This window comes from Bombina bombina, chromosome 3, assembly GCF_027579735.1.
Source record: "Bombina bombina isolate aBomBom1 chromosome 3, aBomBom1.pri, whole genome shotgun sequence".
In the NCBI taxonomy this organism is placed as follows: Eukaryota; Metazoa; Chordata; class Amphibia; order Anura; family Bombinatoridae; genus Bombina; species Bombina bombina.
Genome location: NC_069501.1, coordinates 272,300,835 through 272,326,186, shown reverse-complemented (window position 1 = coordinate 272,326,186; position 25,352 = coordinate 272,300,835). Strand labels below are relative to the sequence as shown.

Below are 25,352 nucleotides of genomic sequence, written 5' to 3'. Positions count from 1 at the left end.
TCCCCTACAGTTTATTGCAGGACGTTTCCACCCCCTTGTGACTTCACAGTGCCTGCCAGTAAGGGGCACCTATGAGAAGAGAGACTGCAGTCTCCTTCCTCAGCTGTAGTGCTTTGGTGGTGGTAAGGGGCGACGACCCTACGGCATCATTAGCTCTGCAGTATAGTAGTACATGACAAAGGGTTGCCATGTGTATGCATTGTAAGAGGTTAACCAATTTATAACAAATTATTATTGGTTTTATTGTCCCAAAAACCCTTCCAGCAGGGATTAAACACATTTCTAGTAGGTCAGTAATGCAAAATGTTATAATGAAACAGAGTGTGTACTTTTGCATTAGAATCTCCATTTAAAAGTCTAACAACAATGATGTACTGGCCTTTATAAGAAAATGAAATACCTTCTCCTATTGACTGGTGAGGAATAAGGGCTCTTCAGGGCTGCAGCTCTTACAGACCTTCTTAGGTTCTTCAGTTCATCTTTACCCACTAAAGTAGAGAAACTTCTCCATTGTGAGTTGATTACACTTCTGTTCCGCTGAGAGGTCCTCTTGCTGGATCTCGGGGTAGTCCTAGAGCTTGGGCTGGCTTCCTCTACAAGCCTGCGACTTTTAAAGCGTCTAGGCGTGTTACTTTTCTTGCTACTTACAGGAGTGCAACTTTGTCTCCTTTTTACTCTTTCTGGAGAAGTCAATAAATATTGATGCTGGTTTTTCCGATTCTTTTGTATTTTCTGTAGAAAACAAAAACAAAAAAATAAATAATTAATTTAAAAATGTTTTAACAAATAAAGGGTGGATGAGTACACACTGTTCTGCATGCTTCTGGTCTAATCAATTAACAAAATAACCTGATTTCCCTGTAAATTCAACACATATTAATAGGTTGTATTTACAAAGAACAGGTGGTATAGTGTTAATAGGCAAGCAGAAACAAAACAGAAATCAGAATAAAGTTAACTTGTCCTCCCCAGTTAAAGGGACAGTAAAAATATTACATGTATAAAATGGTTTAGCTATGTATATAAAAACAACTATGCAATTTATTTTTATTATCTCTTTTTTCTTCAATGCAATTTAGCTCTGAAAATTGTAGATTTTCTACTTCCCTGAGCTGGAAATGTCCGTCTCTAATTGGCTATAACAGATAATTTAAAAACAAATGTATACTAACATCATTTTAACTGTGGTTAGCCTTGTCAGCTGCACACTCCAGCCCAGGTGGGCCTATTACTTTGTTGAATATCAGTAAAAATTAACATTTTTTATTAATTATGTTTGCATTTGGCAACGAAAGTGGCAGGAAATGTACCAAAACGGGCCTAGATCACTAGCTTGGGTTGTATATACTACTAAATAATATATAGTTTTGATAGGTAAATAAAAAAACAAGGCTCTATTTCTGTTTAAATTAAATTATAGCAAAAATGCTAAAAAGTCTACAGTATTTTGGGCAAAAATTCCTGGTAGCGAAGGGAATAAAAAAAAAGATAGATTATCCCTTTATTACCCATTCCCTTGTTTTGCATAACCAACACGGTTATAATATATTGTTTTTACCTCTGTGATTACCTTGTATCTAGGTAATCACAGAGGCTTAGGCCTCTGCAGACTGCCCCCTTTTTACAGTTTTTTGACAGACTTGCATTTTAGCCAATCAGTGCGGACTCAAATAACTCTACAGGAGTGAGTACAATGTTATTTATATGGTACACATGAACTAGCGCTATTTATCTGTGAAAAATTGTTAAAAAGCACTGAGATAAGAGGCGGCTTCAATGGTTTAGAAATTAGCATGAGCCTACCTAGATTTAGCTTTCAATAAAGAATACAAAGAGAACAAAGCTAATTTAATGATGAAAGTTAATGGGAAATTGCATGTCCAATCATGAAAGATACATTTTGACTAGACTGTCCCTTTAAAGAAATATTGTTAGAAATAATTATAAAACAGAATTTATGCTTACCTGATAAATTACTTTCTCTTACGTTGTATCCAGTCCACGGATTCATCCTTACTTGTGGGATATTCTCAATCCCTACAGGAAGTGGCAAAGAGAGCACACAGCAGAGCTGTCCATATAGCTCCCCTCAGGCTCCGCCACCCCAGTCATTCGACCGACGGTTAGGAGAAAAAGGAGAAACCATAGGGTGCAGTGGTGACTGTAGTATTACAAAATTAAATTTGAACCTGACTTAATTGCCAGGGCGGGCCGTGGACTGGATACACCGTAAAAGAAAGTAATTTATCAGGTAAGCATAAATTCTGTTTTCTCTTACATGGTGTATCCAGTCCATGGATTCATCCTTACTTGTGGGATACCAATACCAAAGCTTTAGGACACGGATGAAGGGAGGGAACAAGTCAGGTAACCTAAATGGAAGGCACCACTACTTGCAAAACCTTTCTCCCAAAAATAGCCTCCAAAGAAGCAAAAGTATCGAATTTGTAAAATTTGGCAAATGTATGCAGTGAAGACCAAGTCGCTGCCTTACAAATCTGTTCAACAGAAGCCTCATTCTTGAAAGCCCATGTGGAAGCCACAGCTCTGGTGGAATGAGCTGTAATTCGTTCAGGAGGCTGCTGTCCAGCAGTCTCATAGGCCAATCTGATGATGCTTTTCAGCCAGAAGGAAAGAGAAGTAGCAGTCGCTTTCTGACCTCTCCTCTTACCAGAATAGACAACAAACAATGATGAATTTTGTCTGAACCTTATCTGCATGGAACACCAGATAGGGTGAATTACACTGCAAAGCAGACAATTCAGAAACTCTTCGAGCAGAAGAAATAGCTACCAAAAACAAAACTTTCCAAGATAATAACTTAATATCTATGGAATGTAAAGGTTCAAACAGAACCCCTTGAAGAACTGAAAGAACTAAATTTAGACTCCATGGAGGAGCCACAGGTTTGTAGACAGGCTTGATTCTAACTAGGGCCTGTGCAAACGCCTGAACGTCTGGTACAGCTGCTAGACGCTTGTGTAACAGGATAGACAGAGCAGATATCTGTCCCTTTAAAGAACTAGCTACCAAACCTTTCTCCAATCCTTCTTGGAGAAAAGACAATATCCTTGGAATCCTAATCTTACTCCACGAGTAACCCTTGGATTCACACCAACAAAGATATTTCCGCCATATCTTATGGTAAATTTTCCTGGTGACAGGCTTTCTGGCCTGGATCAGAGTATCTATAACTGATTCAGAGAACCCACGCTTAGCTAGAATTAAGTGTTCAATCTCCAAGCAGTCAGTTGCAGAGAAACTAGATTTGGATGCTTGAAAGGACCTTGTATTAGAAGATCCTGCCTCGATGGCAGTTTCCATGGTGGAACCGATGACATGTCCACTAGGTCTGCATACCAAGTCCTGCGTGGCCACGCAGGCGCTATCAGAATTACCGAAGCCTTCTCCTGTTTGATTCTGGCTACTAGCCGAGGGAGAAGAGGAAACGGTGGAAAGACATAAGCTAGACTGAATGACCAAGGCGCTACTAAAGCATCTATCAATGCCGCCTTGGGATCCCTGGATCTGGATCCGTAAAGGGGAAGTTTGGTGTTCTGACGGGACGCCATCAGATCCAATTCTGGAATGCCCCATAGCTTGGTCAGCAGAGCAAAAACCTCCGGGTGGAGTTCCCACACCCCCGGATGGAAAGTCTGACGACTCAGAAAATCCGCCTCCCAGTTGTCTACTCCTGGGATGTGAATTGCAGATAGATGGCAGGAGTGATCTGATCCTCCGCCCATTTGATGATCTTGGTTACTTCCTTCATCGCTAGGGAACTCTTTGTTCCTCCCTGGTGATTGATGTACGCTACAGTCGTGATGTTGTCCGACTGAAATCTGATGAATTTGGCCTCCGCTAGTTGAGGCCATGCCTGGAGCGTATTGAATATCGCTCTCAGTTCCAAAATGTTTATCGGGAGAAGAGATTCTTCCCGAGACCATAGACCCTGAGCTTTCAGGGAGTCCCAGACCGCACCCCAGCCTAGCAGACTGGCATCGGTCGTGACAATGATCCACTCCGGTCTGCGGAAGCTCATTCCCTGAGACAGGTGATCCTGAGACAACCACCAGAGAAGAGAGTCTCTGGTGTTCTGGTCCATTTGTATTTGAGGAGACAAATCTGCATAATCCCCATTCCACTGTTTGAGCATGCACAGTTGCAGTGGTCTTAGATGAATTCGGGCAAAAGGGACAACGTCCATTGCCGCAACCATTAATCCGATTACCTCCATGCACTGAGCCACAGAAGGCCGAGGAATGGAATGAAGAACTCGGCAAGTAGTTAAAAGCTTTGACTTCCTGACCTCTGTCAGAAATATTTTCATTTCTACCGAGTCTATTAGTGTTCCCAGGAAGGGAACCCTTGTGAGCGGGGACATAGAACTCTTTTCTACGTTCACCTTCCACCCGTGAGACCTTAGAAAGGCCAGAACAATGTCCGTATGAGCCTTGGCTCCGTGAAAAGACGACGCCTGTATTAAGATGTCATCTAGGTAAGGTGCTACTGCAATGCCCCGCGGTCTTAGTACCGCTAGAAGGGACCCTAGCACCTTTGTGAAAATTCTGGGAGCGGTGGCCAACCCGAAAGGAAGGGCCACGGACTGGTAATGCGTGTCCAGAAAGGCAAACCTTAGGAACTGATGATGATCTTTGTGGATAGGAATATGTAGGTACGCATCCTTTAGATCCACGGTAGTCATATATTGACCTTCCTGGATCATCGGCAAGATTGTCCGAATGGTTTCCATTTTGAAAGATGGAGCTCTGAGGAATTTGTTTAGAATTTTTAGATCCAGGATTGGCCTGAAAGTCCCTTCCTTTTTGGGAACTACGAACAGGTTTGAGTAAAAGCCCAGTCCTTGTTCTGCAATTGGAACTGGGTGTATCACTCCCATCTTTAGAAGATCTTCTACACAGCGTAAGAACGCCTGTTTCTTTGTCTGGTCTGAAGACAAACGAGAAATGTGGAACCTTCTCCTTGGGGGAGAGTCCTTGAATTCTAGAAGATACCCCTGAGCAACAATTTCTAATGCCCAGGGATCCGGAACATCTCTTGCCCAAGCCTGAGCAAAGAGAGAGAGTCTGCCCCCTACTAGATTCGGTCCCGGATCGGGGGCTACCCCTTCATGCTGTCTTGGTAGCAGGCGCAGGCTTCTTGGCCTGTTTACCCTTATTCCAGCCCTGCAAGGGTTTCCAGGTTGCTTTGGGCTGTGAAGCGTTATCTTGCTTTGCGGCAGCAGAGGTTGCAGCAGGTCCGCTCCTGAAGTTGCGAAAGGAGCGAAAGTTAGCCTTGTTTTTGGCCTTAAACGGTCTATCCTACGGGAGGGCATGGCCCTTCCCCCCAGTGATATCCGCTATAATTTCTTTGAACTCGGGACCAAAAAGGGTCTTTCCCTTGAAAGGAATGTTTAGTAACTTTGTTTTGGACGACACGTCAGCCGACCATGATTTGAGCCAAAGCGCTCTTCGCGCCATAATGGCAAAACCCAAATTTTTTGCCGCTAACTTAGCTAATTGGAAAGTGGCATCAGTGACAAAAGAATTAGCCAGCTTTAGAGCATGAATTCTATCCATGACTTCGTCATATGAAGTCTCCCTCTGGAGCGACTCCTCCAGCGCCTCAAACCAAAAAGCCGCTGCAGTAGTTACAGGAATAATGCAGGCAATTGGCTGAAGAAGGAAACCTTGCTGAACAAACATTTTCTTCAGCAAACCTTCCAATTTTTTATCCATAGGGTCTTTAAAAGCACAACTGTCTTCTATTGGTATAGTTGTAAGCTTAGCAAGTGTTGAAACTGCTCCCTCTACCTTAGGGACCATCTGCCACTCGTCCCGCCTGGGGTAATTTATGGGGAACATTTTCTTAAAGATGGGGGGGGGGGACAAAAGGTACACCTGGTCTCTCCCACTCCCTAGTCACAATATCCGCCACCCTCTTCGGGATCGGAAACGCATCAGTGTATACAGGGACCTCTAAAAACCTGTCCATTTTACACAATTTTTCTGGGACCACCATGGGGTCACAATCATCCAGCGTAGCTAAAACCTCCTTAAGCAGGACGCGGAGGTGTTCCAGCTTAAATTTAAACGCTAAGGAATCTGACTCTGCCCGCTGAGAAACTTTTCCTGTGTCAGAAACTTCTCCCTCGGACAGACCATCCCTCACTGCCACTTCAGAGTGTTGTGAGGGTACAACAGATAAATCATCCAAAGCTTCTGATTGCTCATCCTCTGTTCTTAAAACTGAGCTATCACGCTTCTTTGGAAAAACTGGCAGTTTGGATAGAAAGGCAGCAAGGGAATTATCCATAACCGCTGCTAATTGTTGTAATGTAATAGGGGCCAATGCGCTAGAGGTACTAGGCAACGCTTGCGCGGGCGTAACTGGTGTCGACACATGGGGAGAGGAAGGAGGACTATCCTCATTACCTTCCGTCAAAGAATCATCTTGGGCTACATTTTTAAGTGTCACTGCATGGTCATTAAAATGTTTAGATACCTTAGCACACTTTAAACACAAATGCAATGGGGGTACCGCCATGGCTTTTAAACACATAGAACATCTGTAGGCTCAGACATGTTATACAGTCTTAGACAGCACTCAAATACAGTAAAATACACTTTCTGAAAAAATGGTACTGTGCCTTTAAATAATAAAAAGCGCACACTTTTTTACCAAATCTCAAAAAAAACATCCAATCTTTATGAAATTTTCACCATATGATCCTAATGCTTTGAAATGATTGCACAATAAGTTTCAAGACAATTAACCCCTTATTGCCCAAACCGGAGCAAATTGAAGCAGGCCACCGGTTTAACACACTACAGCACCATGCCACAGTCTCTGCTGTGGCCCTACCTTCCTTGGGGATTAGTTTTGGACGAAAATAAGCTTCCCTGGAGTCCTCCTGCAATCTCTGGACTCTACACGTGAAGCTGCATGAAGCTGTCTTGCAAAAGAACTGTGCAACTGAGGCGCGAAAATTAGGCCCCCTCCCTCTTCACGGAGTTGTGGGGCCTTCCTAAGCCAAATTAGGTGTCTAAAAATATGCCAGGCGTATAAAACCCCAAAAAGTGTTCCAAACGTAATAAACACTTGTGCAAATATCAGATTATAGTAATAAAATAATCGATTTTCCCCATAACAGTGTCCACCAGTGATTTAAACCCTTAACTAAGCCATGCTTCTATACTGAGTCTCAGAAAATGGCTTACCTTCCCACATGGGGATTTCTGTCAGTCTTCTAGCATTACCAAGTCTTGTTAGAAAAAAAGTGACTGAGCATACCTTAAGCAGTTAAGCCTGCAAACTGTTCCCCCCAACTTAAGTTCTCCGGTACTCAACAGTCCTGTGTGGGAACAGCAATGGATTTTAGTTACAACATGCTAAAATCTTTTTCCTCTCAGCAGAAATCTTCATCACTTTCTGCCTCAGAGTAAATAGTACAAACCGGCACTATTTTAAAATAAACTCTTGATTGAAGAAATAAAAACTACAAATCTAACACCACATTCACTTTACCCTCCCGTGGAGATGCTACTTGTTAGAGCGGCAAAGAGAATGACTGGGAGGGCGGAGCCTGAGGGGAGCTATATGGACAGCTCTGCTGTGTGCTCTCTTTGCCACTTCCTGTAGGGATTGAGAATATCCCACAAGTAAGGATGAATCCGTGGACTGGATACACCATGTAAGAGAAATAGTATTAAAATAACCTTATGAACATTGCACAGAAAATAAAGAAATGACTATTATTTATATATTTCACTAAAACGTCTGTTCATATATATCAGTTTGTGTTCCTTTAGTATTCAGCCATGTTTTATGTATAGACAAGCGTTTAAAATTATTTTCCTGTATTAACCTGTCTCACCTCAGCAGGAACACTGTTTTGCAAGCTCACCACTGGTTCTGCAGATTAATGCGTCCTCACATTACCACAGAGTCTACAAATCTTCACAGTATGACCTTTTGTTGTGTTTTTTTCCCTTTAGTTTTTATATACAGTTTCCTTAAAGGACCAGTAAATACAGTAGATTTGCATAATCAACAAATGCATGATACAAGGACAATGCAATAGCTCTTAGTCTGAACTAGTTTGAGATGAGTAGTAAATTTGTTTGACAAATTTCAAAGTTATGTCTATTTCCACTCCTCCTGTATCATGTGACAGCCATCAGCCAATCACAAATGCATATGCGTATATTCTGTGATTTCTTGCACATGAAAGAAAAGGAGATTGACAAAGACTGACATTAAAAAGTTTGATTTATTAAAAATATTAGGGCTGAAACAGCTAATCGACTAAATCAATAATAATCGATAATGAAAATATTTTCATTATCGATTAGTTGGGCTGCTTGCAGCCACGCTAGAGAAGGCGTGCCTATTGCAGAGCGGGGAAGAGATCAGAGAAGACGTGTAAGAAGAGAGAAGTGAAGTCAGAAGTGCGATAGAGAAGAAAACTGCAGGATGTAATTATTATCCGTGACCGATCCAGCTTTCGGGTCAGCTGATGTGTGTGCAGAAAACTGACAGTGTCAGAGATAATAAACTTCCCGGTATACCCGAGCATACTTTGGGGCATTGTGGGACAAGAACCTTTATGTTGTAAGTGATCGGTACATTTAAAAGCTGCTAGTGGTTATTGGTATTATTAACTGTAGCTGGCTGCCACTTAACGTTGCTTATTACAGCTGCTATTGTATGAACTGCTGACTCGGTGACTCCAAATGATTAATTATGTTCCTTTTGCTAATTATATTTTTTGTTGTATGCTCAGTTCCAGCACCGATAAGAGCCGAAACCTGTCCTTTTAAAGGAACAAGCAGCAAGTCCCTTCTCCAAACCGTCTTGAAGAAAAGAAAGAATCCTGGATACCCTGACCTTATGCCAGGGGTATCCACGTTCTTCACAGCAGAATAAGTCGGCCCTCCACACCTCATGACAGATGCAACGGGTAACCGGCTTTCTAGCTTGAATTACAGTATCAATCACTCTCTCAGAAAAATCTCTCTTGTCTAGGCTAAGCGTTCAATCTCCACGCAGTCAGCCTCAGAGAATCTAGATTTTGATGAACAAAGGGACCCTGTACCAGCAGATCCCTGCGACAAGGTAACCTCCATGGAGGAGAAGATGACATCCCCATCAGGTCCGCAAACCACATCCTTCACAGCCACGACGGAGCAATTAGAATAGTCAAAGCCTGCTCCTACTTGATGTGGGCCACTACCCAAGGTAGAAGTGGCAACGGTGGAAAAATGTAAACTGGGTTGAACCCCAGGGCACTGCTAAGGCATCTATCAGCACTGCCTGGGGATCACTGGACTGCAACCCATATCTGGGTAGCTTGGTATTGAGTCTGAACACCATGAGATCTATCTCCGGCGACCTCCATCTGTTGCAAATCTCCGCAAACACCTCTGGGTGGAAAGATCACTCCCCTGGATGAAACTATTGTCTTCTGAGAAAATCTGCTTCCCAGTTGTCCACACCCGGAATGTGGATTGCTGACAGCGAGCAGTTGTGGACCTCTGCCCAATCCAGAATCCAAGAGACTTCCCTCATGGCTAGGGAGCTTCTCGTTCCCCCGATGGTTGATTTAAGCCACCGAGGTAATGTTGTCCAATTGGAATCGGATACACTGGGACGAACCCAGAAGAGGCCAAGCCTTCAGAGCGTTGAAGATCGCTCGAAGTTCCAGAATGTTGATCGGGAGAAGAGACTCCCCTCGAGTCCACCAGCCCTATGCCTTCCTGGCACCCCAAACAGTTCCCCATCCTGATAGACTTGCGTCCGTAGTCACAATCTCCCAGGATGGTCACAAGAAGGATGACCCATGGGAGAGGCAATCTGGACAGAGCCACCAAGACAGCGATACGATTGGTTGTCCAGAGAAATCTGTTGGGATAGATCTGAGTGATCCTGGTTCCATTGCCTCAGCATGCACAACTGCAGAGGTCTGAGATGGAATCTGGCAAATGGGATCATATCAATGCTGGACACCATGAGCCCAATCACCTCCATACACCGGGCCACAGATGGCCTTAAGGAGGTCTGGAGGACAAGACAACTGGAAGTAATTTTGCAACGTCTCTGGTCTGTAAGAAATATCTTCATGGATACGGAATCTATTATCGTGACCAGGAATTCCACTCTGGTACTGGGAACCAGAGAACTCTTTCCTAAGTTTATCTTCCATCCATGAGACTGAAGAAGAAGAGCTCTCGAATGGTCTTTTTCCAGCGGGCAGGACATAGCTTGGACCAGAATGTCATCCAAATAAGGCGCTGCTGCAATACCTTTGGATCTCGGCACCACGAGCCGAGTCCCCAGAACCTTTGTAAAGACTCTTGGGGCAGTAGCCAGACCAAAGGGAAGAGCTACAAACTGGAAGTGCTGATCCAGAAAAGCTAATCTTAAAAACTTGAAGTGATCCTTGTTTATTGGCACATGAAGGTAAGCATCCTTCAAGTCTATTGTGGTCATCACCTGTACTCTTGAACTAAGGGCAGAATAGACCTTATCGTCTCCATCTTGAACGATGGCACAGACAGAAACTTGTTTAGGCACTTTAGGTCTAGAATCGGGACAAAATGTACCGTCCTTCTTTGGTGTCACAAAAAGGTTTGAGTAGTATCCCAAACCTCTCTCTGCTAGAGGTACTGGTACAATGACTCCAAGGGAAAAAAGAGATCCCTCACGCACCCTAGAAAGGCGTCTTGTTTTTGAAGACAGGTTTGATAAGAGGAATTTGCCCCTGGGTGGATGATATAGGAAACCTATCCTGTAACCCTGGGCAATGACCTCCAGAACCCAAGTGTCTTGCACATTTCCCAGCCTCCACAAAGAGAGATAGACTGCCCCCAACAAGATCCAGTGAGGGATCCGGGGCCGACCCTTGTCTTGGCGGATTGAGATGGTTTCCAAGTTGCCTTGGACTGATCCGGCTTTGCGCAAGGCTGCTGGCGTTGGGAGTTATCCGAATGAAAGGGCCGAAAATTAGGACCCTGTCCTTTAGCTTTATTGTTCTTATCCTGCGGTAAAAAGGTACCTTTACCCCCAGTGACCGTAAATATGATAGAGTCCAGTCCTGGACCGAAAAGAATCTTCCCCTTAAATGGAAGGGAAAGTAATCTAGACTTTGAAGTCATGTCAGCAGACCAAGACTTCAACCATAGAGCCCTCCGGGCTAGAACAGAAAAGCCTGATGTCTTGGCATTCAAGCGGATAATCTGCATATTTGCATCACAAATGAATGAATTAGCTACCCTCAATGCCTTAATTCTTTCTTGGATTCCACCTCAATCATCTCCGACAGAGAATCACACCAATAGGTAGCGGATCCATCCACCGCAGCAACCACCGCTGCAGGCTGAAATAAAAATCCTGTGTGCTGAAACATCTTTCTTAAAGTTTCTAGCTTCTTATCCATGGGCTCCTTAAACAACGTACTATCAGCAGGCGGGATAATGGTGCGTTTAGCAAGTGTGGAGATAGCTCCATCCACCTTAGGGACAGACCCCCACAACTCTAATTGGGAGTCAGGGACGGGGAACAATTTCTTAAAAGAAGAAGGGGAAAAAAAGAGGATCCAAGGCTTTCCCATTCATTCCTAATGATATATGCCATCTTTACGGGAACTGGGAAAGTTTGTGGCACCACCCTGTCCTCATAAACCTTATCAAGCTTAGGAATAGAAGGTTCCTCAGGTAACTTAGGTTCCGGAACCTCTAACGTAGCCAACACTTCCTTTAACAGAAAGCGTAAGTGTTCTATCCTAAATCTAAAGTCTGGTTCCTCCGCATCCAGAGGCCTAGAGGTAGCCAATTCCGACCCAGAAAGAGCCTCCTCTGAAGTATCACAGGTGTCTTCATCAGCGGATAATATATATAACTGATACTTTGTTTCTGATATCGAAACTAAAAATATATATATATATATATATATATATATATATATATATATATATATATATATATATATATATATATATATATATATATATATCACTACTCCTTGCAGCACACAGTCTATGATCAAACTTCTGCATTCTCCTGGATAATTTTATTATGAGAATCATTTGTGGGACTGTTAAACAGAATTTAACTTGTGTCCTGTGACGAAAGGCAAAGAATGACTGGGGGATGAGGGGAGTGGGGGAGGTATTTAGGCCTTTAGCTGGGGTGTCTTTGCCTCCTCCTGGTGACCAGGTTCTGTATTCCCACAAGGAATGAAGCCGTGGACTTTCCTCATATTAAAGGGACAGTATACACTCATTTTCATATAACTGTATGTAATAGACACTACTATAAAGAATAAGATGCACAGATGCTGATATAAAAATCCAATATAAAATGGTTTAAAAACGTACTTAGAAGCTTTCAGTTTAGCTCTGTTGAAAAGGTAGTTGTAAAGCCCACTGCAAGTGGGAAATAAGACACTCTACCCCTCCCCCTTCTTTTTGCATATGAAAAGACCCTTTACACAAACAGGAGCAAGCTGGAGAAGGTAGCTGACGGTATTCAAATAAAACTTTGGGGCTTGGTTAGGAGTCTGAAAATCAGAGCAATGTTATTTAAAAATAATCAAAAACAACCTAAGTAGCAGTAGGTGGAACAGAAACCAGGAGGCTAAGAGGAACAGCAGGGCACTGCATGTGACACCACTGAGGCTTGGGACGTTTGAGGAGAAAGCTGTGGCATTGCCTGAACAGCATCAAAATGAGAGACATTAGGCTCAGCAAAAAGAAGTTTATCTTTACATTTCAATGTCCTTGTTACACATGATGAACAAAATTGCATAGGGGAAACAATTTGGGCCTCTAAACACAATAAGCAAATATTCATAAAAGCAGACTCCTGCTCCAGATCCATAGAAGACATGTCCCCAAAAACAGTTTGAATGACACAAAAAAATAAAACTGTCACTGTAAGAAAAATAAAAACATAATTTATGCTTACCTGATAAATGTATTTCTCTTGTAGTGTATCCAGTCCACGGATCATCCATTACTTATGGGATATATTCTCCTTCCCAACAGGAAGTTGCAAGAGGATCACCCACAGCGGAGCTGCTATATAGCTCCTCCCCTCACTGCCATATCCAGTCATTCGACCGAAAACAAACAGAGAAAGGAGAAACCATAGGGTGCAGTGGTGACTGTAGTTTAATTAAAATTTAGACCTGCCTTAAAAGGACAGGGCGGGCCATGGACTGGATACACTACAAGAGAAATACATTTATCAGGTAAGCATAAATTATGTTTTTTCTTGTTAAGTGTATCCAGTCCACGGATCATCCATTACTTGTAGGATACCAATACCAAAGCTAAAAGTACACGGATGATGGGAGGGACAAGGCAGGATTAAGAGGAAGGAACCACTGCCTGAAGAACCTCTCCCAAAAACAGCCTCCCAAGAAGCAAAAGTATCAAATTTGTAAAATTTGTAAAAGGTGTGAAGCGAAGACTAAGTTGCGGCCTTGCAAATCTGATCAACAGAGGCCTCATTTTTAAAGGCCCAGGTGGAAGCCACAGCTCTAGTAGAATGAGCTGTAATCCTCTCAGGGGGCCGCTGTCCAGCAGTCTCATAGGCTAGGCGTATTACGCTCCGAAGCCAAAAGGAAAGAGGTTGCCGAAGCTTTTTGACCTCTCCTCTGTCCAGAGTAAACGACAAACAGGGAAGATGTTTGACGAAAATCCTTAGTAGCTTATAAGTAAAACTTCAAGGCACGGACTACGTCCAGATTATGTAAAATATGTTCCTTCTTTGAAGGAGGATTAGGACACAATGATGGAACCACAATCTCTTGATTGATATTCTTGTTAGAAACCACCTTAGGAAAAAACCCAGGTTTGGTACGCAGAACTACCTTATCTGCATGAAAAATCAGATAAGGAGAATCACATTGTAAGGCAGATAGCTCAGAGACTCTCCAAGCCGAGGAAATAGCCATCAAAAACAGAACTTTCCAAGATAAAAGTTTAATAGCAATGGAATGAAGGGGTTCAAACGGAACTCCTTGAAGAACCTTAAGAACCAAGTTTAAGCTCCACGGGGGAGCAACAGGTTTAAACACAAGCTTAATTTTAACCAAAGCCTGGCAAAATGCCTGGACGTCTGGAACCTCTGCCAGATGCTTGTGCAAAAGAATAGACAGAGCAGAAATCTGTCCCTTTAAGGAACTAGCTGATAATCCTTTGTCCAAGCCCTCTTGGAGAAAGGACAATATTCTAGGAATCCTAACCTTACTCCATGAGTAATTCTTGGATTCACACCAATAAAGATATTTACTCCATATCGTGTGGTAGATTTTCCTGGTAACAGGCTTTTGTGCCTGTATTAAAGTATCAATGACTGACTCGGAGAAGCCACGTTATGATAGAATCAAGCGTTCAATCTCCATGCAGTCAGTCTCAGAGAAATTAGATTTGGATGATTGAAAGGACCTTGTATCAGAAGGTCCTGTCTTAGAGGCAGAGTCCATGGAGGAAAGGATGACATGTCCACTAGGTCTGCATACCAAGTCCTGCGTGGCCACGCAGGCGCCATCAGAATCACCGATGCTCTCTCCTGTTTGATTTTGGCAATCAGTCGAGGGAGCAGAGGAAACGGTGGAAACACATAAGCCAGGTTGAAGAACCAAGTCGCTGCTAGAGCATCTATCAGCGTCGCTTCTGGGTCCCTGGACCTGGATCCGTAACAAGGAAGCTTGGCGTTCTGGCGAGACGCCATGAGATCCAACTCTGGTTTGCCCCAACGATGAATCAACTGAGCAAACACCTCCGGATGGAGTTCCCACTCCCCCGGATGGAAAGTCTGACGACTTAGAAAATCCGCCTCCCAGTTCTCCACGCCTGGGATATGGATTGCCGACAGGTGGCAAGAGTGGTACTCTGTCCAGTGAATTATTTTTGAGACTTCTAACATCGCTAGGGAACTCCTGGTTCCCCCTTGATGGTTGATGTAAGCTACAGTTGTGATGTTGTCCGAATGAAATCTGATGAACCTCAGTGTTGCTAACTGAGGCCAAGCCAGAAGAGCATTGAATATCACTTAACTCCAGAATATTTATTGGAAGGAGTTTCTCCTCCTGAGTCCACGATCCCTGTGCCTTCAGGGGGTTCCAGACTGCACCCCAACCTAGAAGGCTGGCACCTGTTGTTACAATTGTCCAATCTGGCCTGCGGAAGGTCATACCCTTGGACAGGTGTACCCGAGACAACCACCAGAGAAAAGAATCTCTGGTCTCTTGATCCAGATTTAGCAGAGGGGACAAATCTGTGTAATCCCCATTCCACTGACTCAGCATGCATAATGGCAGCGGTCTGAGATGAAGCCGCGCAAATGGCACTATGTCCATTGCCGCTACCATTAAGCCGATTACCTCCATACACTGAGCTACCGAAGGGCGCGGAATGGAGTGAAGAACACGGCAAGCATTTAGAAGTTTTCAGAACCTGGACTCCGTCAGGTAAATTATTTCTACAGAATCTATAAGATTTCCTAAGAAGGAGACTCTTGTGAGTGGGGATAGAGAAAACTTTTCCTCGTTCACTTTCCACCCGTGCGACCTCAGGAATGCCAGAACTATCTCTGTATGAGACTTGGCAACTTGAAAGCTTGACGCCTGTATCAGGATGTCGTCTAGATACGGAGCCACCGCTATGCCTCGCGGTCTTAGAACCGCCAGAAGTGAGCCCAGAACCTTTGTAAAGATTCTCGGGGCTGTAGCCCGAAGGGAAGAGCTACAAATTGGTAATGCCTGTCTAGAAAGGCAAACCTTAGAAACCGATGATGATCTTTGTGAATTGGTATGTGAAGGTAGGCATCCTTTAAGTCCACTGTGGTCATGTACTGACCTTCTTGGATCATGGGTAGGATGGTCCGAATAGTTTCCATTTTGAATGATGGAACTCTGAGGAATTTGTTTAAGATCTTTAGATCCAAAATTGGTCTGAAGGTTCCCTCTTTTTTGGGAACCACAGATTTGAATAAAAACCCTGTCCTTGTTCCGTCCGCGGAACTGGATGGATCACTCCCATAACTAAGAGGTCTTGCACACAGCGTAGGAATGCCTTTCTTTATCTGATTTGCAGATAGCCTTGAAAGATGAAATCTCCCTTGTGGAGGGGAAGCTTTGAAGTCCAGAAGATATCCCTGAGATATGATCTCCAACGCCCAGGGATCCCGAACATCTCTTGCCCACGCCTGGGCGAAGAGAGAAAGTCTGCCCCCTACTAGATCCGTCGCCGGATAGGGGGCCGTTCCTTCATGCTGTCTTAGAGGCAGCAGCAGGCTTTCTGGCCTGCTTGCCTTTGTTCCAGGACTGGTTAGGTTTCCAGGCCTGCTTAGATTGAGCAAAAGTTCTCTCTTGTTTTGAAGCGGAGGAAGTTGATGCTGCACCTGCCTTGAAATTTCGAAAGGCACGAAAATTAGACTGTTTGGCCTTTGCTTTGGCCCTGTCCTGAGGAAGGGTGTGACCCTTACCTCCAGTAATGTCAGCAATAATTTCCTTCAAACCAGGCCCAAATAAGGTCTGCCCCTTGAAAGGAATATTGAGTAATTTAGACTTTGAAGTCACATCAGCTGACCAGGATTTGAGCCATAGCGCCCTACGCGCCTGGATGGCGAATCCGGAAATTCTTAGCCGTTAGTTTAGTCAAATGAACAATGGCATCAGAAACAAATGAGTTAGCTAGCTTAAGAGTTCTAAGCTTGTCAACAATTTCAGTCAATGGAGCTGTATGGATGGCGTCAAACCAGAATGCCGCCGCAGCAGTGACAGGCACAATGCATGCAAGGGGCTGTAAAATAAAACCTTGTTGAATAAACATTTTCTTAAGGTAACCATCTAATTTTTTATCCATTGGATCTGAAAAAGCACAACTGTCCTCAACAGGGATAGTGGTACGCTTTGCTAAAGTAGAAACTGCTCCCTCCACCTTAGGGACAGTCTGCCATAAGTCCCGTGTAGTGGCATCTATTGGAAACATTTTTCTAAATATAGGAGGTGGGGAAAAGGGCACACCGGGCCTATCCCACTCCTTACTAATAATTTCTGTAAGCCTTTTAGGTATTGGAAAAACATCAGTACTCACCGGCACTGCATAGTATTTATCCAGCCTACACAATTTCTCTGGCACTGCAATTGTGTCACAGTCATTCAGAGCAGCTAATACCTCCCCAAGCAATACACGGAGGTTCTCAAGCTTAAATTTAAAATTAGAAATCTCTGAATCAGGTCTCCCCGAATCAGAGAAGTCACCCAAAGACTGAAGCTCTCCGTCCTCAGGTTCTGCATATTGTGACGCAGTATCAGACATGGCTCTTACAGCATCTACGCGCTCTGTATCTCATCTAACCCCAGAGCTATAGCGCTTGCCTCTCAATTCAGGCAATCTGGATAATACCTCTGACAGGGTATTATTCATGATTGCAGCCATGTCCTGCAAAGTAATCGCTATGGGCGTCCCTGATGTACTTGGCGCCATATTAGCGTGCGTCCCTTGAGCGGGAGGCGAAGGGTCCGACACGTGGGGAGAGTTAGTCGGCATAACTTCCCCCTCGACAGACCCCTCTGGTGACAATTCTTTTATAGATAAAGACTGATCTTTACCGTTTAAGGTGAAATCAATACATTTAGTACACATTCTCCTATGGGGCTCCACCATGGCTTTTAAACATAATGAACAAGTATCCTCTGTTTCAGACATGTTTGTACAGACTAGCAATGAGACTAGCAAGCTTGGAAAACACTTTAAAGCAAGTTAACAAGCAATATAAAAAACGTTACTGTGCCTTTAAGAGAAACAAATTGACAAAATTTGAAACAGTGAAAAAAGGCAGTTACACTAAAAAAATTTTTACAGTGTATGTAACAAGTCAGCAGAGCATTGCACCCACTTGCAAATGGATGATTAACCCCTTAATAACAAAAACAGAATAATAAATGACAAAAACGTTTTTTAAACACAGTCACAACAACTGCCACAGTCTACTGTGATTGTTACCCTCCTCAAACACGACTTTGAAGCCTTTTGAGCCCTTCAGAGATGTCCTGTATCATGCAGAGGGAAGCTGAATGTCTCTCTCAGTATTTTTAGCTGCACAGAAAAGCACTAAAATAGGCCCTTCCCACTCATATTGCAACAGTGGAAAGCTTCAGGAAACTGTCTCTAGGCAGAAATCAAACCAGCCATGTGGAAAAAAAACTAGGCCCCAATAAGTTTTGTCACCAAACATATAATAAAACGTTTGCTGGCATGTTAATCGTTTTTAATTACATTTTTATAAGAGTATGCATCTCTATTAATAAGCCTGATACCAGTAGCTATCACTGCATTTAAGGCTTTACTTACATTAATCCGGTATAAGCAGCATTTTCTAGCAAATTCCATCCCTAGAAAAATATTAACTGCACATACCTTATTGTAGGAAAACCTGCACGCCATTCCCTCTCTGAAGTTACCTCACTCCTCAGAATATGTGAGAACAGCCATGGATCTTAGTTACTTCTGCTAAGATCATAGAAGAAGAATCTGCCTGCATTTTCTAAATACTGCCTGAGATAAACAGCACACTCCGGTACCATTTAAAAATAACAAACTTTTGATTGAAGAAATAAACTAAGTATAAAACACCACTCTCCTCTTACGACCTCCATCTTTGTTGAGGGTTGCAAGAGAATGACTGGATATGGCAGTTAGGGGAGGAGCTATATAGCAGCTCTGCTGTGGGTGATCCTCTTGCAACTTCCTGTTGGGAAGGAGAATATCCCATAAGTAATGGATGATCCGTGGACTGGATACACTTAACAAGAGAAAGAAGCTGTTTCTGCTTCTTAAAATGTGGCTGCGGGCTCTGCATAGCCTCAAAAGCTGTAAATGCAGCTTCACAAACTCATCCATTAATTTTACTCTAAATTCAAAGGAGCAGTAAATACAGTGGATTTGCATAATCAACAAATGCATGCAAAAAGACCTTCAAGGAGTAGTAATTTTTTTCTGACAAATTTCAAAGTTATGCCTATTTCCACTCCTCTTGTATCATGTGACAGCCATCAGCCAATCACAAATCCATATTTTGTGGATTCTTGCACATGCTCAGTAGGAGCTGGTGACTAAAATTGAAAATATAAAAAGACTGTGCATATTTTGTTAGTGGAAGTAAATTGGAAAGTTGATTACAATTGCTGCTCTATATGAAAGTTTAATTTTGACTCGAGTGTCCCTTTTAAGCCTTTTAACCTGTACTATAGTTTGCAAAAATAAATCTTCTACATAATGTGCTCATGGGAAAGGTTCCCCTCAGTTATAGCTTGTGTGTGAAATCAGGACCTTAGATTACTATTGCATTTGTGAAATCAGAACCTTAGATTATGATTGAAGAATACTGAATTTATACTTCCCGATAAATGTATTTCTTTCGGGCTGATGAGTCCATAGCTTCATATCACGTGGGATATATTCCAGCCTATCAGGTCGTTAAGGACCCTCACAGAGCTTTAGTCCCTACCACTTTCTCTCCCTCTCCTGTGTACTTATAGCCGAGCAAAGTGGACATGGAAAAAAAAAAAAAAAAAAAAAAACAGTAGAAAAATAAGAGGTGCATATGAGAACTGTCACCCATATACACAAATAGAGTGGGGGCTATGGACTCACATTAGCCCAAAGGAAATAAATTAATTGGTAAGTATAAATTCTGTTTTCCTTCTTAGCTGATGAGAGTCCATAGCTTCAGATCATGTGGGCTACAATACCCAAGCAGAGAGTCCAGGTTTAGGACAAATGGTACAAAAAAGTAGGCAGTTACTATTTGCCAGACACTGTTGCCTGAAGGACTTTCCAGCAGAAGAAGCATAAATGTCAAAATGATAAAATTTGGAAAAAATAATTAACTCTTGATAGAAGAGCACCTCTTAAATCTTTAACCTTTCTCCTTGGAGGCCAAGAAAAAAAACTGAAAAAGGAAAACTGCGAGTGGACTTCCGGCTGGAGGCGGGGCAGGCAGGTAGCTGCAGGTAGCTACTGCTGTGGCTCTGCGTCTCTGATAGGAGATACTCTACACCTGCCAGCCGTTTTGCAACACCCTTGACTACAACTGGCCTGGGTAACTGAGCTAGCGTTTCAGTGGTCCCGCAAAGGAAGTCTGTTCACATAGCCGAAGTGTGCCTGTTGGCTAAGGCACGATACTCCAACTGATACCTGCATTTCCTCGCATGACCTGTCGTCACAGACGTCCAGTAGCCGGCCTTGTTTGCTCCGAAGCGGAGAAGTGGTTTGAGGTTGCGACCCCCCCTGGAGGATGGTCCTAAAGAGGCAGGAGACAGTATGTGGCGGTAATAGCTGGTAGTGGCGCCCAGCTTAATTGCAAATTCACAGCGCTCCCCCCGGCGTGTAAGAACTTAAGCCGCTGGTGGTGGAAATCACTACTGTTTGCTGCCGGGAGTTGTTGGAGACCCAATACCGACCACTGTAAGTGAAGTGAGCTGCTAAAAGATTGCTTTGCAGTACCGGGATTTCCTGCCTGTGTCTTTCATCGTGGTTGGAGCATCTTGGAGGGTAGTCCAGCAGGGCTACAGAGGAGCGCCCTCCGCTGCAGGAAATTCGGCTGGTATTATTGGCCGGTCAGGTTTGGACACACAGGCTTGCGAAGGTAAGCCATGCAACTCAGCCGGTCGGTGCTGACGTGGGAGCCTGTCTCTGCTCTACTACGCGTCCCACTTTTAGAGCAAGGTTCTTTCTCCCCTCGGGAGCATCTGCCAAGCGAAGGAAGTCCTACGACTGATAGCCTGTCAGTGCAATGTGCTAGTGGACCTTGCCCTGGCTTAAACATGAAGCGGGAGAACTGCTGTAGTATCACTAGCGTGTGATCTATGGCAGTGATTTTTAACCTTTTTTTTGCTGTGGCACACTTTTTTACATTAAAGAATCCTGTGGCACACCACCATCGCAAAATTTAAAAAAAAATCACACATTGTAGCCTAATACAGCATATATATATATATATATATATACACACATACACACAAACACACACATACTGTATGTAATGTGCTGTTATGCCATGCCTCATACAAACTACCCCTGCACTGGGAGTAAAAAACAAGCAAAGTTTAAAAAATATGTCACACTGTTGTCAGTCTGCCGTGGCACACCTGAGGATCTCTCACGGCACACTAGTGTGCCACGGCACACTGGTTGAAAAACACTGATCTATGGTACCTCTTTTTTACCTTTCTATTACAGACTGTGTATTTATGTGGAGTAACGTCTGAAGGCTGTAAATGGTGTTGGTGCTATCCATAATATAACATTTTGGGGACAAGAACTTGTGGATTCTTTACCATTGTGGTGGTGTTGGCTAGCAATATTTGAGGACTCCACTATGGCAAACCAGCCCAAATTAGGTATTTTCTGTCTGCATGTATTTGAACGTACCTATATTTTTTGTGTTTGGGCTGGGCCGCAAACGTTTTGTCTTCTTGCTATAAGTTGCAACAGTTCTGCTAGTATCTATACTATTTGTATCTTGCCAGCTGGAAATTTTATTACAGCAAATAAGATCTAAAAGGACTCTTTAATGATTACTTTGGGATTTAAAAACAACATGGTAACATTTTGATTTACTTTGCCTATTTAAATGTTGTTTGCCTTAATTATATCTAGTCCACACTCCAGCCATTTCCTTTTGTGGTAACGAATACCTGTAACTTTACTACAGACTTAGCGATTTGCAGGCAGACGCTGCCCTATTGGTATTCAGGTTAATGTAGCGTTATGATATATAGGCTGAGTATAAGTTGACCTACATGCTTATATCAATATTTAAAATGTATTTACATTGATATTTAGTGTATTAGGCTCTGTACGAGTTGATCTGGGAACTTGTATCCCTGACTGAGAATAGATAGTTAACTACATTAGTTGCTTGGGAGGAGTTTAAAAGTGGTGGATTCTTTTGTTTGGTAATACTATTATATTTTTTTGTACTGTTTAGACTGGTCAAATACTTATGTCAGTTTAATCACACTGTGCTTTTTTTCCCCTTACTTTTTGAATGCAATAGATATGCGTAGTAAGGCCTGTTGATAATATCTCACTCATTCACTGTTTCATGTGGTTCTATTAAGTATTACGGATTATAATACCTATTACATTTGGGATATATATATATATATATATATATATATATATATACACACACATACATATATACTGTATATGTGTATATATATATATATATATATATATATATATATACACACACACACACATACATATATACTGTATATATATATATATATACACACACACACACATACATACTGTATATATATATATATATATATACACACACACACACACACATACATATATACTGTATATATATATATATATATATATATATATATATATATATATATATATATATATATATATATATATATATATATATATATATATATAAAAAAAGAGATACGGAGGGGACGCAATTGCTATGAGCTTCTAGAAGAGAGCCATATAGTTCCAAAGTAAATACTAATATGGCTACAATTGAATTTGTGGTGCAGACCCTTAAATAAATTTCATGGTTTTGTAAGAAAGAGAAAATCCTGAAAAAATATAGATGCCAGGATAAAAGACAGGGATTTCAGCACTCTTTTAAAAAAAGGTTTATTAGCTCAAAAAATATATATGATCCTGTGTATCCAAAATGAAAGCTGTAATGGTTTCAAGAAAGATCAATCTTTGACAGTTAAATCCGAGGACAAAAAATCCTAGGAATATGCTTAGCAATAGGTAAATACACAAATGACCAAGTAGTGTTTGTAATAGAAACATAAAACATAATACTTAACAAACCTGACCGGTCAGGGGTAAGTGTTCAAGCATGAACAGGATACATTAATAAAAGGCGTAGCTTCTATCAAATCTTAGACAAAAGTATCTCATTGTACTCACAATGCTATAGATGCAGTTTATGTCTTGGTAAACTATAGTCAGACTAATATTTCTTACTGCCTTCGGCACCTTTAGAAATATAAGATACAGGAATTGCCAGCCCTTTAAATTAGAATTTTAATATGGCGGATTTTGCAGCTGAGGTTGCAAAAATCTTGGCAACGCAATTTGAATCCATCAAAGTGGAGATCAGACAAGAGATTTCCACTTTAACAACATAAGTAAGACAGTTCACTATGAGATTAGATGAGGTGGAGAATAGAATATCTGATCTAGAAGATCAATATAATATACAAGAGCCACTATTAACATCCCATAGTAAATCTCTTGCAATATTACAATCCAAAATTGAAGATCTTAAGGATCGCTCAAGACGTAATAATTTAAAAATTATTGGATTACCTGAATCTTCTGAATTTCAAGATTTGATATTTTTTGTTACCAGCACCCTTCCCCGAGTATTACATATACCAACGCCTGAGACGCCCTTTCTAGTTGAGCACGCACATAGAATTGGATATCGCAGAGAAAATCAGGAGAATGTGAAACCAAGACCCATTATATTTAAATTTGTCAATTTCCAGGATAAATTATTATTCCTTAAATACTATCGGAAAATGGAGTCTTTAGCACGCACAAATTGCTAATGTTTCAAGACTTCTCTGCCAAAACCTTAAAGGACCAGTCAACACAGTAGATTTGCATAATCAACAAATGCAAGATAACAAGACAATGCAATAGCACTTAGTCTGAACTTCAAATGAGTAGTAGATTTTTTTTCTGACAATTTTAAACGTTATGTCTTTTTCCACTCCCCCTGTACCATGTGACAGCCATCAGCCAATCACAAATGCATACACGTACCATGTGACAGCCATCGGCCATACACAAATGCATACACACTTATTCTTGCACATGCTCAGTAGGAGTTAATGACTCAAAAAGTTTAAATATAAAAAGACTGTGCACATTTTGTTAATGGAAGTAAATTGGAAAGTTGTTTAAAATGTAATGCTCTATCTGAATCATGAAAGTTTAATTTTGATTGAGTGTCCCTTTAAGTAAAAGAAGGGAAATGTCCCCCTATTATGGTTGATTACTGAAGACTAAATATAACATCAAATTGATCTACCCTGCTAAATTGATTGTATTAAAAGATGGCACCTCGTGTATTTTAAATAATCCTGCAGAAGCTGAAACTTTTTGCAGAGAAGTGGGTGCTGAGTAGATCAAAATATGTAACTGAATTGCTACAGTACTTTTGAGGGTATTGATTGGATATCTCAAGTATTGTTATGTATGGGTTTCTTTTTGAATATGTGTTTTTTTTTTTTCTTATCTCTCTCCTGGCCCCGCCCCCTTACAATGGGTATCATGGTAGACTATATACTCCCCTTTTCAAGAGATTTTATACTATCCTTATTAGACCCCAACTAGTGAGATGAATTTGGGTCCTAATTTAATGTCCTGGAACGTTGGGGGAATAACCTCCCCAATTAAAAGGAAATCAATAATAAAATATCTTGGGAAATTTAAACCTGACATTGTTTTATTACAAGAACTTCATCTTAAAGCCCCAGAAATTATCAAATTAAAAACTAACTGGGTGGGGGAGGTTATTGCCACCTCACAGGACACTAGGAAAAGGGGAGTAGCGATCTTACTGAATAAAAAAACTAATATATCATATTGTGAGTAAAGAATTGGACCCAAACGGAGGATTCCTAATTGTTAAAATTGTTATTAATAAAATTAAATATATTATATGTAATATTTATAGCCCTAATTTAGTTGATTGTGAATTTTGGGATAATTTGGCTGTGAAATTACATGGATATATAGGCCTTAACTTAATAATCGCTGATGACTTTAACTTATTAGCGGATCCTATTCTAGACAATTCTAACAGAAGGGTTGTTAAGTCTAGAGACAGGAAAGTCGAAATTTTCAAAAAATTCTGTTTTCAATTGGGGATTATTGATATCTGGTGGGTTCAGAATCCTGATCTACGTGCATATACCTGTTTGTCAAATGCACATCAATCACTATCTAGAATTGACTATTTTTGTATTTCAGACTCTTTGCTGAAGTGGAATTGGGAGGCCAAAAATGAAGATATTTTAATATCTGACCATTCTGCCATATCATTACACTGTAAGTCTACTATGAAGACTGTTATTATTATTATTATTAATAATAATAATATATTTTTCCCTAAACACCTTAGCAATAATGTTAATTTCCAAAATTGGTTGAGTATCAAATGGTTCGAATTTTATAATAACAATGCAAATTATCTTTGGAAGGTAGAAGTGTTCTGGGAAACGGCCAAAGCTGTTATTCGTGGGGAGATAAAATCATATATGATCCAGCAGAAGAAAAA

At 41.6% G+C, this 25,352-nt stretch overlaps 1 protein-coding gene across 2 annotated transcripts in view; it reads right to left on the bottom strand.

Moving 5' to 3' along the window:
• PIMREG (PICALM interacting mitotic regulator) overlaps window positions 1-25,352 on the bottom strand; it is a 96,369-nt gene that overhangs the window by 48,722 nt on the left and 22,295 nt on the right. For both annotated transcript variants that reach the window (XM_053704604.1, XM_053704605.1), the window contains exon 3: window positions 401-732. In XM_053704604.1, the coding sequence (XP_053560579.1) occupies window positions 401-732 (332 nt within the window). The remainder of the gene's footprint in view (window positions 1-400; window positions 733-25,352) is intronic.